We start from the raw sequence: 19,190 nt of genomic DNA on the forward strand, positions 1-19,190 counted from the left end.
CAAATTGCCTAAGTTGTGAGAATGCAGCGGGCGTGGAAGATTATATTGTTACAAGAGCTCATTCAAATACTGGGGTGCTAAACCATTCAGGGCTTTATAAGTAATAAGCAATATTTTAAAATCTATACGATGTTTGATAGGGAGCCAGTGCAGCGATGACAGGACCGGGCTAATATGGTCATACTTCCTGGTTCTAGTAAGAACTCTTGCTGCTGCATTTTGGACTAGCTGTAGTTTGTTTACTAAGCGTGCAGAACAACGACCCAATAAAGCATTACAATAATCTAACCTTGAAGTCATAAGCGCATGGATTAACATTTCTGCATTTGACATTGAGAGCATAGGCCGTAATTTAGATATATTTTTGAGATGGAAAAATGCAGTTTTACAAATGCTAGAAATGTGGCTTTCTAAGGAAAGATTGCGATCAAATAGCACACCTAGGTTCCTAACTGATGACGAAGAATTGACAGAGCAACCATCAAGTCTTAGACAGTGTTCTAGGTTATTACATGCAGAGTTTTTAGGTCCTATAATTAACACCTCTGTTTTTTCAGAATTTAGCAGTAAGAAATTACTTGTCATCCAGTTTTTTATATCAACCATGCATTCCATTAGTTTTCAAATTTGTGTTTCACCGTGCCGTGAAGAAATATAGAGCTGAGTATCATCAGCATAACAGTGAAAGCTAACACCATGTTTCCTGATGAGATCTCCCAAGGGTAACATATAAAGCGTGAAGAGTAGCGGCCCTAGTACTGAGCCTAGAGGTACTCCATACTGCACTTGTGATCGATATGATACATCTTCATTCACTGCTACGAAGTGATGCCGGTCATATAAGTAAGATTTAAACCATGCTAATGCACTTCCACTGATGCCAACAAAGTGTTCAAGTCTATGCAAAAGAATGTTGTGGTCAATTGTGTCAATTGCAGCACTAAGATCCAATAAAACTAACAGAGAGATACACCCACGATCAGATGATAAGTGCAGATCATTTGTAACTCTAAGGAGAGCAGTCTCAGTACTATGATACGGTCTAAATCCTCACAGATACCATTTTTCTCTAAGAAGGAATATACTGTAATTGTGAGGATACCACCTTTTCTAGTATCTTGGACAGAAATGGGAGTAGGGATATAGTTATTTGGGGTCAAGTTGTGTTTTTTGATGAGAGGCTTAATAACAGCCATTTTGAAGGCTTTTGGGGACATATCCTAATGACAACAAGGAATTTATAATTGTCAGAATAGGATCTATGACTTCTGGAAGCACTTCTTTTAGGAGCTTAGATGGTATAGGGTCTAACATACATGTTGTAAGTTTAGATGATTTAACAAGTTTATACAATTCTTCCTCTCCTATAGTAGAGAATGAGTGGAACTGTTCCTCAGGGGGTCTATAGTGCACTGTCTGATGCGATACTGTAGCTGACGGCTGAATGGTTTCAAGTTTATCTCTAATAGTATCGATTTTAGAAGTAAAGTAGTTCATAAAGTCATTACTGCTGTGTATGTTTGTTTTCTTCTAAAAGAGAAGAAAAGTAATCTAGCAGTTTTTCATGCTTTTCTGTAGGATAGGTTACTTTCTAGATCTGAGCATTGTATTGGGACTGTTCTGTCAGTGTTTGTGTGGCTTGTTTGGCTGATGGTGTGTTGTTGAGTAAATATCAGCAGGAGCTGGATTAAACCGCATTCACATTTATAGTGCCTTGTGATGTCAGCATGACATCATGTCCCAGTTTGTAATTTGTACATTTTGTCTTGTGAGGTTTTTGACTGATTTATTGTGGACACAGGTGTAATCACACACAGTAATCACAGCTTTGGTTTATCACATGAACACAACTAGAATTCTCACAACTTTTCATGAACCCCTACCTGTGTTGTTTGATTTATTTGTTTAAATGGCGCTTAAATAATTTTTATACACTATTGTATTATCATGAATATAGCTACTTATTGAACTACTTTAAATATAATTTATTCTTCACAATAATTATTCAACTGTAACTGTAACCATTTGGTTAATAGATCATTGTGTGATATATATTGCATATGATGAATAATAAGACAGACATAATAGTTTAGAGTTTTATCAGCCATTGCATATCATGTAAATAAATGGAATATTAGTTGATCCATGCAGAAAAAAAGACTTGATTTTGATTTTGACCTGATAGTGAGCCTATTATAGTTAGCTAAAACTTCTGTTTTAAAACGGTTATTTTGGTTATTGAAGAGCTCTTCTTGAATAGCTGGATAATTCAGCAGATGTCTGTGTTAATGCATGTGATTAACACCTGTCTGTTTGCCTGAGTCTTTGAGCAGTACTGTAGATCTTCCGCTGATGTTTGATTATTAAAACTAAGCATTGCACAAATATATTACCATAAATATATTAAACTATATTTAATATTGGAGTGTCTATTTGCCTTGTTGGCAGAGTCTATTTGCACCCAATAACTCACTAGGTTAGTGAAGAAATGACAATTTAAGAAACACGGTGGGAAATGACATCTGTTTTGTTAAATACCGCAACTCCTTTTCAGTTCATTTTTATTTCTACCTATTTTCTTTTGTCACAGAGCACTTTATTCTAAAAGTTAAGTGAGAAAGCATCTGTAACTTTGTCCAGATTGGGGGGAACTGTAATGTTTAATAATGTTTTATTATGAATATATGTAAATACATTCAAATTACAGCCCAGTAGTCACACCACTGACCTCATGTCTGATACTTTCACAGCTGACTTGGCATCCATGTTAAATGTCTATAATGATGAAACGCGTGGACTTGCCAAAAACAATAATGTTCATGTGAGCCAGATCAGTCTTTTTGCTGTTAATATTTGAGAGCTCGAGAAGCTGTAAAACTGATAAGAGAGTAGAGTTCTGAGTACACTCTGAGTAGAGTTCATGTATCCAGCAGCTATAACACACACATGCACACACACAAACACACACACACACAGATGTTTGTTTTTGTGAAAAGTGGGTTCATCCAACCCTCACAGGAAACTTTGTGCATTTTTACTTTCTCAAAAAAACTCATTCTGTATGATTTAAAAGCGTTTTGAAAAATGGGGACATGGGTTATGTCCTCATAAGTCACCCTCTCCTTGTAATACCTGTGTCATACCCATGTCATTATACAGAGTTGTGTCCTGATATGTCACAGAAACGAGCACACACACACACACACACACACACACATACACATACACATACACGCACGCACTCACTCACTCACTCACTCACTCACTCACTCACTCACTCACTCACTCACTCTCTCTTCAATCACTGCTGAAATGTCACATCTGATCAGGAATCAGTTTCCTGTTTTTGAAGAGTCCTTACTGTAACAGACGTCCTCCTCCACATCTCTCTTATTCTTAGTGTCTCTCTTGTTTTTCCTAATTTAATTCCTCATGCACTAAATGTCCTTTTTATTTTGAGTCTGTAGTAACACAATATGCCAGTATTGAAACATTTGTATAATATGATATTGTACACTATATTTATTTCTTGACCACTCTGCTATCTGTGACCCTGGAGCACAAAAGCAGTCTTAAGTCTCTGGGGTATATTTGTAACAATAGCCAACAATACATTGTGTACTGTATGTTGTGTCAAAATTATCGATTTTTCTCTTATGCCAAAAATCATTAGGATGTTAAGTAAAGATCATGTTCCATGAAGATATTTTACGAATTTTCTATCATAAATATATCAAAACTAGTTTTTGATTAGTAATATGCCTTGCAAAGAATTCATTTGGAAAACTTTAAAGGCGATTTTCTCAATGTTCAAACCTCAGATTTCAGACTTATTTATTCAGACATATGAATCTGAATTTAAAAATGACCGTTATGACTGGTTTTGTGGTCCAGGATCACGTTTGATTTGTGTGTTAACATCTAACTGAATGCATGAACTGATTTCCCCCTCCCCACTTTTAAACTCACTTACACCTAAAATTTGTCACAAGCCCCCACTAAAACCCTTCTGTGTGTTCCTCTGCTCTGCGCTCCAGCTCTCGGGAGGGTGCGAGCTGACGGTGGTCCTGCAGGACTTCATGGCGAGCAGTGCGTCTGAGCTCAGTGTCCAGACCGGTCAGACGGTGGAGCTGTTGGAGCGGCCCAGCGAGCGGCCGGGATGGTGTCTGGTCCGGACCACAGACAAGACCCCCCTTCAGGAGGGACTGGTGCCCAGCAGCGCTCTGTGCATCTCTCACTCTCGCAGCAGTGTGGAGATGGACTGCTTTTTCCCAGCAGGCAAAGGTAAGAGCAGGAGCTTCTCAATCGACTGAAAAATCCTTGAATCTGCTCTGGTGGTTAGGAGATAAGAATATGATTTTTCTCCACTTACAGTATACTCTGCTGTTCAAAAGTTTGGGGATTGGTAAGATTTGTCTAAATATTTTTGAAAGTAGTCTCTTTTGCTTACCAAGTCTGTATTTATTTGAGTAGAAATACAGTAAAATGGTACTAATGTGAAATATACTTACAATTTAAGTAAACTGTTTTCAAGATTAATATATTTAAAAATGTAATTTATTTTCTGTGAGTCAAAGCTGAATTTTCGTCATCACAGTGTCACATGATCTTTCAGAAACCATTGTAATATAGCTGTTTAAGAAATGTATAATCAATCTTGAAAACAATCGCTTCTTCATATTTGTGCAAAAACAGTTCAAGAGAGCAGCAGTTATTAAAAAAATCATTAATGTAACACAAATCTGTCATGTTTGATCAGTTGAATGCATCTTTTCTAAATACGAGAATCAGTTTCTTTCAAAAACATATCTTAGTGACCTCAAACACTTGAAAGATACTGTACATAAGTTATAGCCTATGTTTTCATTTTGGACATACATAGCTTTTTTTCCCTAACCTGATCAACTAGTGAGTAAAGAAGATGTTGTCGGCTTGTTTGTAGATTGCATTGCATTGTGGGTTACAGTGTTCCAGTTCTGTTTTGTATGCCAGAAGAAGCTTTTGACCAAAAGATTACACAATGACCACGTTGACACTACAACTCTTGACCCCTAGAGGTCACCATAACTCAACTCTGTCATTAGTAGTCACTCGGGTATCGGACAGAAATGGCTCCACTCACAGCATTAGCATGTTTGTCTCCGTGCGAGAATGACTTGATGTCTTGATGGCCTCGGTAAACACATGATGCTAGACACACTGCTGTTTAATTTCGGTAATATGAGATCATGATACACACAGATAGACTGAGGCCGTTTACCCCAAACAGTGCTGTGATGCTATTAGCATCAGCACGGGATACAGCACTGAAAATGATTTTTTTTTTATTTTATTTTTAATAACTGATAATATTATAACTTTTATAATGAGACATATTTCAGAGTAAATCAGGATGAGGCTCTTTCTTCATTAATGGAATAATCTAAAGTCTCGCATTATTACTCACTTTTACTATTACTCGCACTGGAACGCCCAAAAAATGGGAAGTAATGTACGTTTTCTCTGGAATGTGGAACATTCCATTTCCTTATGCATGTTCCAGTTTTAGTGATCTTTTATTTGCTGTAACTCCTGTGATTAATTTGCTGAAGAGGAAATGTCAGTGTCTTCTGTAGCTGTCTACAGCCTCAAGAAGTATAATTCATGGAATGCCGGCCAAGTAAGGTTTTTTTATGTTAAGTAACAAATATATATAAAAAAGTTTTTAAGTAATACTTAATAAATTAATACAAAACAAAAATACTTTTGAATGTCCTAAAATGTCCAAAATGTGTTTTAAAAAGTATTTTCTTGGTTATGCTAATGTCACAGAAAATATTAAAGGAACAAATTTATATATATATATATATATATATATATATATATATATATATATATATATATATATATATATAAAATTTTGCAAATGTTTTAGTAAAAACAAGTTAAGTTAGTAATGTTTAATAAAAATGCAGATTAACATCCAGCTAAAAATGTTTTTTTGGGGAAAAGCTGTTTTATTATTATGTGTAGCTGTATTAATAGCCAGAAATAAAAACACGTGTAAATGATAAGCTTTCGTGACGATGCACGGCAATGGCCTGTCAACTGTCCCAAGCATCTTTTAAGGCTGGTCTCAGCCTCGGGCCCCTATAATCGTCACCACCTTTCACCCCACTACCAACGACCCTGGATAAAAGCTAAAGTGTGATTTATTATGCTCTTTTTGTTTGCTACTAGCACATGCTGATAACGTTTTAATCTATATAGTAACGTGTGTCGTAGCCTACGAGTCACTAGGTGTCATCATTGTACAGTCTGCATGCATGTCCTAGCCAAGTTTATTAGATCCATGTCTCACAGTGTGACATGTAGTGATCTTCTAGAATTGCTTAACAGGGGCAGTGTGTCTCCACGACTAGACAGCTGTGACAAAACACATGCCAAACCAGCACGTGGCCATGTACTCGGAGATGTTGATCAAGATGTTTCCTATAGATCGAATGCATCTCACCGGTCACCGGAGGGTTTGGTTTCATTGCAGTTTGCTGCTGTTTGAGTGGATGTTCATGACCTACTGAACTGACAAAACTCTGGAGCTGTAACCACCACTCTTGTGAGAAATTAAGTACACATTAGCATACTTTTAAAAAGAGCACTTATTTCGGAAATAACATACTTTAATAGAACACATTAAAGTGCAATATTATTATTATTTTTTTTTTTGGGTAACACTTTATTTTAAGGTGTTCTTGTTACACATTACATGTACTTAATATTGTAATAACAATATATCATGCATAATTACATGCAAGTAACCCTATGCCAAACCCTAATCCTAACCCTAACCATAAATTAAGTATATAGTTAATAGTACATAGTTAATTAATATTTCTCAGCATGTAATTTCATAATTATAGTATATAGTGACTTTGAAATGTAAATAAATTGTGCCGACAAGAATTTATTCTAAACTAAATTGTACAGTAATACTTTTTAAAATTATATAGATTATTAAAATGTAATGATTAAATATGTACTTTTAAGTAAATGTTTTAATTTCATATTATTACAAAGTGTAATATACTTTGTATAAAAAAACATTGTAAGTGCACTTTTAGTATGTTATGATACAGTCATGAATGTGTACTCTCTTTTTGGTCTTTTATTTCATCATATATTATATTTTTTTTTAGTTATCATTTTGTCATTATTGACACACTATTTTCCTATTTAACACTTTAAAGTTGCTTTGACACAATCTGTACAATTATGCGCACTTCTTTCACAGTTTTTCATGTTCTTACACCATTTTATTATATTTACAACAATGGCTGATTTGTTAGGTCTATCTGGAATCCCACACATAGACCTTTAACTGCTGCTGTTGATTGATTGATTGATTGATTGATTTTTTGTGGATGCATGACATCAGTGTGGACAATCACACTAACTATCCACATGATTCACATGAGGTTTACATGTCTAAATGCATGTTGGTGCTATTGCACATAAGGGCTGTTTATACTATCATGCAGTTATCAGTTTTGTACATCTCTGACCTGAATGTGTTGTTTATGACTTAGAAACAGACAGGAATGGAAAGTGTTTTTCTATTGTGCGTTGATTCCTGTCATTCCAGTACTGCGTCACACAGCAGGTGACAAGTCTCCCGATAACACGGTTTAACCTGTTGCCACACACACAACAACAATAGCCAGTCTTGTATTGTAATCTTCACTCATTCTGACATGAACTTTAAGCATAAGTGAGTCTTTTCTCTCTTGTCCAGTTCAGAAGTTCAGCTCAAGTTATCTGCACGGGAATGTGTGTTTCAGTTTTCACTGGCTTCTCATTTATAGAGTGTTCAGAGAAGTAAAGGGAGAACAGAGTCAGAGAGAGTATCGACCCCTGTGGTACCCCGTAAGCATACTATAGCTGGACACATTGCCATGGGTTCATGTTATCACGTCCAGCAAACTGACTGCGGCCTTTGTCTTAAAGTGAAACATGAGAGAGTCCTGTTGCTCCGCCTCTCTCTCTCTCTCTCTCTCTCTCTCTCTCTCTCTCTCTCTGTAAAGTCAAGCTGAATGAGAGTAATTACTCATTGGCGCGGGTGCAGTCTTCCAGGAACATCTCTGTGTGTTGAGACATGCATCTCTGAACGGTCATGAGGAGTGATAAGGGTGTGCACCCCTGCTGCGGCTGGATTCTCACTAAATGCTGCTGCTGCTGCTGTCAAGAGGGAGGTGGGTTTCACAGATGCTCTTTCAGACCTGCTCAGTGCAGAACTAATGTACATAGTACAAGTTTGTGGCACGACAAAGGCTTTATACATATGGCGTATACATATACTCAGCTGGTTCACCTAGCGATCTGCTGAAGTGAAGAAGTGTGCTCAACTGAATGTTTATGTGAACTTGTAGTGTACTTCAGCTCTTAAACGTGTATTTGGTAACACTTTATACTGCGGTGCCCTTGTTAAACGTTCCATGTATTTACTTTTCTAACAACAATTAATTATACAGAATTTCAAGCAGGTAATTCTAAGCCAAACCTTAATCATAACCCTAACCATATAGTAAGTATATGTAGCTAATTAATATTACTCCGCACTTAACTGTATAATTACACTGTAACAACGACATATTAAAATAAAGTGTAACAGTATGACTGTAACAATGACATATTAAAATAAAGTGTAACAGTATGATTTTATATTAAAAAGGCCACTTAAGTGTTCTTTAAGTACATTACAGTTAAACAAACTTTTAATAATGTGAAAATAAAAGTTTTACTTTAAAGTACATTTTAAATTATTGTATTAATAATCATTAGTTGTTTTTTGACGCACACCATTTTTGCTGTTGACTAAGATACTAAAGTGTGTATAAAGATGTTGATTTTAATTGTAATGTGTTATTTGATTTGAGATTTCAAGTTAACATATTTTAAATGTACCACATAGCAACTTTGTCATTAAAAAGTACAAAATATTTAAATGCATGACATACAAGTTTCTATTGCAATGAAATTAAAGTATATTTTAGTATACCATAAACACTAAATGTAGATTTTGAGATTTTAATGTTCACTAAATATATTTCAAAGAAATAATTATGAAATTACATATATATTACATATGGTTATGTTCAACTAATTGTATTTGATATGCATTTATTTAAACATTTAATTACAAATAGCATGCAAAAAAGTGTCTGGAAACATTAAATTCAGTGTTATTTAAGTGAATTATCTTCATATTGAGTGCAAAAATATGCCAAAGTGTGCTTCTTTTTCCAGGATAAACGTGATAAAATAAACATATCTTTTAAAATATATTTTTATTTACAATGTGTGCTGTATATGTAACCATTATAATGTTCGTCAGAGGGTTAATTAAGTTTTAGGTGTTGCATATAATAATTATTATTATCATTATTATGTTGTTGTTGAAAACAGCACAGTAGAAGATTTTCAGGTTTCTTGATAAATAGAAAGTTCAAAAGTACAGCATTTATCAGAAACATTATAAATGTCTTTAGCATCACTGCTGATCAATTTAAAGCATCCTTGCAAAATAGAAGTGTTAATTTCTATTATTTCTGTTAGATTTATACATTAAATCTTTCCAGATGAAGTTCTTAGCAATGCATATTACTAATCAAAAATTAGGTTTTGATATATTTACAGTAGGAAATGTACAAAATATCTTCATGGAACATGAACTTTACTTAATATCCTAATGATTTTTGGCATAAAACAAAAATTTATAATTTTGACCTATATAATGTATTTTTGGCTATTGCTACAAATATTCCTAGAGCCACTTATGACTTATTGTTGTGACAAATAAGAATACATACAAGTTTTCCATAAAGTTGCTCAAATGTTATGAGCTCAGAAAAACTCTGAGTTTAAATGGTTTTAGATGAAATATATCGTTTCACCACAGAAACCGATGGCAGCTGAATAGTGTCAGAGTGCAGAGCATTTACAATATTATTGAAATAAATACTTTTGAGTATTTGTTACTTACATAATAAGCTTTATCTTGCATGTCTTTCGTATCTCTGGCTCATGGTTTAAAATGATATTGACTGTAGAGCTGCGGTTGTTTACTCTGTCTTGTGTCATGAGTAGATGATGCACACGCGTGTGTGTTGATGTCATGCTGAAGTTCCTCTCTGCTCCTCTCTAATGTGAACTAAAGTGCTCTCTCTCTCTCTCTCCATACTGATTAACTCGGGAAGTTGTCCTGCAGAAAGAGACAGGGCTAAAAACACAACCTCTGTTGTGTTGTAATTGCATCACATAAACCACTCTCATTATGCTGGAGTTGTTTGGAGTGTGTTCTTATGGTTTTAGTTTCTATGGTTTCTATTTTCAGCTTAAAGCCAAAGGGAAGCAATTGAAATGCTTATTAATTATTTTAAAAGGAAGTATATTGTCAATTAGCAAAATCATGTTAATTATGAGGGACTGACATTAGCTTCTGCATAGAACTTGTGACAGAACTTATAAACAGACAGCTGCAACTTGGGCTTTGTTCAGACCATCAGTCCAAAAATCTGATTTTGTATGCATATCCAATTGGAATCTGATAATATTTAGCAAGTGTGAACGGCAAAACATTATGTGAAATATGATTTTTACAAATCCAAAATGGGATTCCTGTACTCGTTTTCAGTCTGATTAGATTCCAATCGGATACACAAATAAGATCTGGACTAACAGTCTGAACAAGGGAACTTTATATTTCTCGTCACACTCCACCACACTTCTGCAAGATTCAGTCCCGCTCTCGCTAAAAAGGAGTTTTATTTCTTTCCGCTCCCACCTGTAATTGTTACTTTTCATCTCACTCCCACTCAAAAAAAATCCCACAGGTAGAGATCTACATGGACTTTTCAGTCCCTTTAAAGTCTCACTTGACTGTTGTTTCTGTCTAAATAATGCAAGATAAATCTAAAAATAAATGAAAGACAGACAATGCAGTATAATGTAGTGAGCACAGACTTGAAAGACTCTCTAAAATCCAGCATAATAAGCTAAATAAACTTTGATTATTAGACTTAGTTTAATAATGTAAGCTGTATTACACTGTTACTTGTTGTATTGTGTTTTTTCCATTGATTACTCAAATTAAACATTAATTTTTGTATTAACAGTATTGTCATAGTATAGGCGTGAATGCATCTATGCAGTGCACTTATTACAGGTTATGTCCTCTGTAGTAATCTGAGATTCTCATCAGGGGTTATAAAGGGTGATAGTTCATGCTTCACTCCTTGAACTCTTCTTATCTGTTTTATTAAACAGTCTCACTTTATCTTAAGGGCCAGTTCTCGCTATTAACCAGCCATTAACTATGACTTTTGCCTCAATAAACTCCTCTAATATCCTGCTTATTAATAGCTAGTAAGTATTGGGTAGAATTAGGGATGTAGAATTTGGTCATGCAGAATAAGGCATTAATATGTGCTTTATAAGCAGGGTTGCTAATTTTCACAACAAAACTCACCCAATTGCTACTCAAAACTAGCCCAGTCACATTTAAAGCATGACGAGGGTAAAAAATACTTTTTATTTTTAAAAAAATTTGGCGGGGTTCCCCTGGTAAAATTGACATTGCAATGGATAAATATCACTTTATTGGAGCCGCTTCAACACTTACATAAAAAATCAACCAATGGCAACAGTGTTAAAGTAGCCAAATTCTGCGGGAAAACCACAGACATGGCAACACTGTTTATATGTTTTAATAAACAGCCTATGTATTAGTAAGCATGCTAATATGCAACTAGTTAATAGTGAGAATCGGCTCCTATACTAACGTGTTAGCTACTAAACAACTTGTCGTTGCCAAAGGGTTAGGTGTTGTAGTGTTTGCTTTATGTAAATGACCCTCCGTATGTGTTCAGCTTCAGCAGGCTGATGGTCAGCTGGAGACAGTGTCTCTCGGTCCAGCGTCCCGCTGAGACGTGGGGCGTGAGAGTCAAAAGCACCATATCTGTATTGCCAGATTTATGCTGCATCTTCTAGTAGTTGACACAGACTCAAGGTGTAGATAACTAGGGCGTTATAACAGTATATACTATTCAGCGTGTAGAAATGTGCCCAGTGTGCATGGCCTGGATGTTTTGCATGCTTTACAGTCTTACAAAAGACAAAATGTGGAAAAAATTCAAAAAATCAAGTAGGACGTGTCCTTGTCTACACCTCATGGAGTTTAACACAAGGTGAAGATCAGTTTTTCGGGCACTGTGTCACTTGTAGTATTTCGACTGTGAGACACAACAAGTGTGCATCACTTTGGCTTTAGTATCACTAATGAACTGTACTATTATAGTTTTTGTTAATAATCTGAATGAGATTTTTTTTGGTCCCACCTAATATTAAGTGGCCTTAACTACTATGTACTTACATCAAGAAATAAGTACAGTCCTGTTCCTCATGTAAATACTATGTACTTATTATAGTAATTTAAATAACTATGTAATAACTAGGTACTAACCCTGAACCTAACCCTACCCCATATAGTTACCCTGTATTACCAGAACTTTCTTAGATAAATACACTGTAAGTACACTATAAGTACATGTTAGTACACGTACTGTAAAATAAAGTGCAACAATGCATTTATTGTGTTCATACTGTATTGCAAATCACCGTATGCAGATTAATTTAAAAGTTTTAGTAATTTTTCATGTATTTGTCATGTATATGCATTATAGACTTCTATTATAATAACAATTATTTATTCATAATTACATGCAAGTAACCCTAAGCCAAACCCTAGCCATATAGTAAGTACATATAGTTAATTAATATCACTTTGTACTTAAATGTATAATTACACTGTAACAAGGGCATCTTAAAATCTCAATAAAGTGTAACCGTTACTTTGATTACACTTGTTACATAATTATGCAAAATGATCTGTTAATGTGCAGCCTGGTCTGTCTGTCCAGGGGTTGAACATGACTCCTGCGGTCTTTGAAGAGCAAATTAGTTCAAATCCTCTTTTCATCAGAAGAGCTTTAGTGGCTCTTTGAAGGCGGCTCTAAGAGAGAGATAATGTGGGAACATGGGAATGATTCCCTTGTTTTTCTTCCTCTTGAGCGCATGGGAAATTTACAATTTAATTTGCCTGTAATGTACAGTCAGCAGAAATGCGTGGGGAGGTGTGAGGTGTTGTCAGTTTAAAGCATGTGAAACTCCTCACCTATGAATGGAATGCGGTCCGTCTGGACTGCCTTTGTGTTTCAGAACCGGCTCGGCTCAGGAGAATCTGTTTCTGTGAAGTATCTGTAAAAATGGCAAAAGTTTTAAAACATGACTTGGTTTCTATTGACAGCGAGGAATGTCAGTGCAAAGACACAACAGCAGATAAAAGAGGACACATTTGCCTGTTTGCTTCAGTGAAGACTAAACCAAGTCATGTGGGAGATGCCACATTGTTTGACAGATGAGGCAATTTATGAATGGATGGTACAAATTTCTCAGATATGAGTTCCTTAAATTTAAAGTGAAAGCTGAATCCAAAATCAAGTGTGTAATTTCTTATAGTTGTCTCTGCATATTAAGTCGAGTTATGATACATTATTTATACTGTGGGGGGTTATAATTTATTTAATATAAATTATAGATTTAAATATTAAATATTAATTTATAATATAAACTTGCATACAGTATTAGTTGTAATAATTAGTTTACAGCTTTTTGTACCTGTTAGTGTCATTTTTTTCTCTCAGTGAAACTGCATTTCTTGCTAAGTATCATGGTTATGTTCCTCATATTTTAGGTCTGGTGCCTTAAAGGAATAGTTCACCTCATATAAATTCTGTCATCATTTTACTTATTACCTCATGTCGTTCCAAACCTTTATAATTTCCTTTCTTATGTTGAACACAAAAGAAGATATTTTAAAGAATGCTAAATCAAACAGTTGTTGGCCATCCATAGTATTTTTCCCCTTAATAAGGTATTCAATGGGGGCCAACAATTTTTTGATTCAGAATTCTTCAAAATACCTTCTTATAAAGATTTGGGACCAAGATGGTGCTTGATGCTTGAATCCCCAGTTGTTTTACTGTTATTTTAATTTTTTTCCAGTTTTTTTGATTCTCAAACATGATCAGTTTTACCAGAGATTAACTGCTGAACATTAAATCTGCTGAGCTTCCAGCTGTTTAGAGTGGACCGCGATGCAGAAACAACAGGAAAATCATGTGGCGGTAGGACATGCTTCTACATCAACGAAAGGTGGTGTACAGACATAAGTGTTAAAGAAGATGTGTTGTAGTACCTATTTACAGTAGAAGCTCTCTTCAATAACTGTAAACCATTCTATTCACCGCAAGAGTTTTCTTTGTTCCTTCTCGTGAGTCTTTACATTCCTCCGCAAGCATACATTAGCTTGGCTTTGCAAAAACTCTTTAATCATTCACAGAGACAGAACAACAACACCCAGACTCTGTTATAATCGTTCTTGGGGACTTTTATAAAGCAAATCTTTCGCATGAACTTCCAAAATACAGAAAGCATGTTACATGTTCCACCAGAGACCGTAATACATTGGACCATTGTTACTCCACAAAAAAGGATGCATATCGCTCCATCCCACGTGCAGCTTTGAAGCTCTCTGATCACTGTTTGGTTCATCAGTCCTGTATAAAGGACTGTAAAGAGGACTAATGAAGCAGAGCAGGATTTACAAGACTGTTTCAACCTCACTGATTGGTGTGTTTTTGAAGCCATCATTCCCATCCCAAAGAAACCCAAAATTATTGGACTTAATGACTACAGACCTGTGGTTCTAACACCTGTGGCCATAAAATCATTTGAAAGAATAATTGTTGGCTTATCTGAAGGACATCACTGGATCCTTACTGGACCCCCCTGAAGACCGCCTATAGAGCAAACAGGTCTGTGGATAATACAGACAATTTGGGGTGGCATTACATCCTGCACCCTCTTGACAGACCAGGGTCTATGTGAGGATCCTGTTTGTGGACTTCAGCTGGGGTTTTAACACTGTCATTCCAAACCTCCTTTTACCCAAACTAATTCTCTCAGAGTTCTCTCCATGCCCACGTCTGTCTGTCAGTGGATAACCAGCTTTCTGACAGACAGGCAACAGCTAGTAAAGCTGGGAAAATTCTCATCCAGCACCTGTACGATCGGCACTGGAACACCTCAGTGCTGTGTTCTCTCCCCACTTCTCTTCTCCCTCTACGCCAGGGATGGCAAACATCGGTCCTGGAGAGCTGTAGTCCTGTAGAGTTTTCCATCAGCCCTAATCAAACACACCTGAACAAGCTAATCAAGGTCTAAAGGGTCACTAGAAAGCTACAGGCAAGTTAGTTTAAATTCGGGTTAGAGCTGAATTCTGCAGTGCAATTCTGCATTCTCTTGTACTGACGTTCGCCACCCCTGCTTTTCACCAATGACTGTACCTCTAAAGACCCCTCTGTCAAGCTAATGAAGTTTCCAGATGACACCAGACTCATCTGCCTCATTCAGGACGGTGGCGAGTCTGCTTACAGACAGGAAGTTAAAGAGCTGGCTCTCTGGTGCAGTCTAAACAACCTGGTGCTTAACACACTCAAAACAGTGGAGATGATCGTGGACTTCAGGAGAACTCCCCCAACTCACCATCATGAACAGCAGTGTAACAACAGTGAAGTCATTCAGATTCCTGGGCAACACCATCTTTCAGGACCTGAAGTGGGACATTCACATTGACTCCATTGTGAAAAAGGCAGAGCAGAAGTTGTACCTTCGCCAACTGAGAAAGTGAACAAAAGGTCTAGCAAAATCACTCTGGACCCCTCATATCCAACACACTCCCTCTTTTAACTATTGTCATCTGGTAAGCATTTATTTTACACACAGACTTATTTACATTTTAAATTGCACCTAACATACCTGTACATACTAAATTGTTGAATTTAATATTGGTTTTGTATATTGTGTTTTTGTTGTTTTGCACATTGTCTATTTTGTCTATTTATATATTATTATTATTTTTATTATCTGTGTCTTGTCTTGTTATTCTGTCGCACTGTGGACATAATTTTAATTTTTGAGGTGAACTAATCCTTTAATGTGAGAAATATTTGTCTAAATTAAGTTGGGTTAGTGTCAATGGGTAGCTGATTTTGCTTTGTAGTAAAAGTAGTCATATAATGCTGCTTTCTGTGGAAGTGTGATCACTTAAAAGAACAAAGAACTCCCTCTGTCTGTCTCTCAGTTACTGAGGCAGCAGCAGGAGAAGAGTGTGTGTAAAGGGCAATGCTTAATAACTGCTCTCATTAAAGCTCTCATCTTTACTCCACACATAATCACACACTCACAAGACTGAATGAAATGGCTCGTGTTGTATTGAGCCTGGTGAGACAAACACAGAACAGTGTGAATGGCATGTGAAGAGCAGCGTTGGTTCTGTTTAAGCATGATGCTCAGTTCATACGACTGTGATTTCTGCTGAATCAGTGTAGCAGAAATTCAATTATGTTTTTATCACAAGCTTTATGACCAACTCTCACAAGGTCAGTTCTTCTAATGAGTCAGCCATTAAAGGCCGTACTCAACACACAAATGTCATCAACACAATGGGCGTTTGAAGAACAAGTTCTAATGCTGGTAATGATACTTGATCTTATCATGAATCAGGAATGTATGCGCAAGAGAGAAAAATACATGGAATTTTTTCAGTGATGCTTCAGTGAGAGATAATGACAATTTGTTAGAAATTTGAACATGTTAAATAGTGCATGATTAGAATTAGGAATGCACTAACATTTAAAATTAGGCTAATAACCACAGTAATTTCATATGATGAGTAAGTTAAATACTGTTTGTCTGTCTCCTGTTTGTTACCTAGTCAGATGGACACTGATCGTTTTAAAACCTGCTGATATTAGCAGTTATGTTATGTATAATATACCAGTGCTTTTCTTGAAGGAAATGTGAATTTATTAAAAAATAAATGAATGTAATTGTAATTCAGAGATCACCAATTTTTAAACACACAGCAAAAAATACTTTGTTACTGTAGCCTACAATTGTTTTAAATGATATAGCAGTTACAACGTCAAAGAGTTAGATTCAATGTAATGCTTTAATATTGTGGGTAATGAATGCTTGAGCTTCTTCTACACCACAAGAATATTGACTTTGCTAGGTGTGTGATTTGCATTTGTGGAATGTGATCAATAACTTTGAACAAATGTGTGTATACTGTAGTGTTACATCTGAAGAGAATAGCAGTACTGTGGTGTAGGTGTTTTTTCAGTTTTTATTTGAAATGTGACACTGCTGTAAACATAATTCGTTGGATTATTTTGATTTCTCATTTTAATTTCCTTTTAAACAGATAAACCTGTCTAGTAATACACTCTGAGAATGCAGTTGAACACTGTAAAAAGTAATAGAAACTGGATGATATTGTTGCATATATATTGAGAAGAAAGCGGGCCGAGCACTGAACCCTGAGGCACCCCTGTGGAAAGTTAATGCGACTTAAACACCACTGCTCTCCAAAATAACCCTGAATGAGTACATAGTGCAGATTTAAAGGGACCCAGGCTTGAGATGATACAGAGGGGGGTTTGGTAGTCTGTTTTGAAAGCTGGGAGATTGAGGATTGATCATCTGAAAGTGGGTCTTGCAAACTGCAGAGCTTCTGGACTAAGTCTCTATTAAATGTCCTCTTTTGACACGTGACTAAAGCAATTTTTTTCTGTGACAGGAAAGAAGACAGCTGATTGAAATTGAATTAAGTGATTTTGAATGAGCCTGGGAGGAAATAACTATGTCACTAGTTGAGGGTTAATTAAATTAATTCAAACTTAATAACTTTCATGATAAACTTTACTAAATAATTTATAAAGGTTCCTTGTATGTTAGATTTCCATTGTATGTTTATTATTGTAAATGTGTTTTCAGCTTGTTTTCTGTTTAACAATCTGAGGGGAGAATCTTTGAAATATGGTAATCAACAACATGCCACAGATGCTGTCCATAGTCTGTAAACTCCCCAAAAAGAATAAACACTGTGGCTTTTTGGTGCTTTGAAAACATTGTTCTGTTTGTTTGAGCATCCCAACCATTATGTCAACCAGAGGTGTCAGTTTGCGGTGGAACTGTCTGTTTTTTCTGGCCATTGGGTGGATGGGTGGAGTATTGGAGAATCTTATTTTTCCCTACTAGTATTTTTACAAATGGAAATTCCAGTAAGGCAGAAATTACAAATCTTAAGTTGTATTTAACATGGAGTATTCCTTAAAAGTTGTTTTAGGCCTGATCATAATCTTCATAATGAACTTTACTTTCATTCACCCTTCTTCTCTGTTCTTTGTCCTACAGAAAACTATGCGGTTAGCGGCCCAGAAGGGAAGACAGAGTCTGTGACCACACTGCAGCCACAGGCGTCCCTGAACTCCCTGCATAGCAGCTCCCCTGGACCCAAGCGCTCTGGAAATACACTGAAGAAGTGGTTGACCAGCCCTGTCCGGCGCCTCAGTCACGGCAGTAACATCAAGAAGATCCCTAGCAAACAAAAGCAGAAACGTGATGGACGAAAGAGCATAGATCTGGGGCCACCTGAACTACAGGATGACACCCTGGAGGAGGTACTGTACATTTTTTCAACTCACTGGAAAGATAATATTTTTTATACTACACTATGGAAAAGCTTACAGCCATCTGATTGAATTAAATGATAATTCCACAACCCTAACTTTTCACCTTATTTTTATATCATGGCAATCCAGGGAACTTCAAACAGTACTATTATTACTATGGTATGTCCACCAAATTATGATGGTAATTACTCTCCCTGCAATACAGAGAATTGACTGTGTTTTTTTTCTCCATTTCCCACATGGCCAGACCAGCATCTTTTTGCCTATTTAGTTGTTTTGCATAGGTGTTTTTTTATTTTTTTTATTTCAGCATTAACGATTCCCAACGAGTCTTAACACTTAAAAAAAAAATGAAAAAATAAAAAAAATAAATAAACTGATTTGTAACAATAGAAATAATGATTTACAATGTTTTTAACTACACATCAGTAACGGCTGTTACATAAATCCAGTCCAATCTTATCAGTGAAGTCAGGACAGATTGAGCTATCACCATAGTTTGTTTAATTAAAGAATGTTTGGTAACTCTTTAGTGTAGGGAACACTTCTTACTAGTAA

The 19,190-nt window shown here is 35.9% G+C and overlaps 1 protein-coding gene across 4 annotated transcripts in view; it reads left to right on the forward strand.

Moving 5' to 3' along the window:
* The window catches only part of LOC113109162 (kalirin-like), a 200,650-nt gene that overhangs the window by 144,820 nt on the left and 36,640 nt on the right, over positions 1-19,190 (forward strand). For 3 of the 4 annotated variants that reach the window (XM_026272756.1, XM_026272757.1, XM_026272758.1), the window contains 2 exons: positions 4,038-4,284; positions 18,355-18,620. In XM_026272756.1, coding sequence (XP_026128541.1) covers positions 4,038-4,284; positions 18,355-18,620 — 513 coding nt within the window. Of the gene's footprint in view, positions 1-4,037; positions 4,285-8,071; positions 8,229-18,354; positions 18,621-19,190 lie in introns of those variants that run through there. The other variant, XM_026272759.1, reaches the window with a different exon arrangement.

The sequence above is a fragment of the Carassius auratus genome, chromosome 9 (genome assembly GCF_003368295.1).
Source record: "Carassius auratus strain Wakin chromosome 9, ASM336829v1, whole genome shotgun sequence".
Classification (NCBI taxonomy): Eukaryota; Metazoa; Chordata; class Actinopteri; order Cypriniformes; family Cyprinidae; genus Carassius; species Carassius auratus.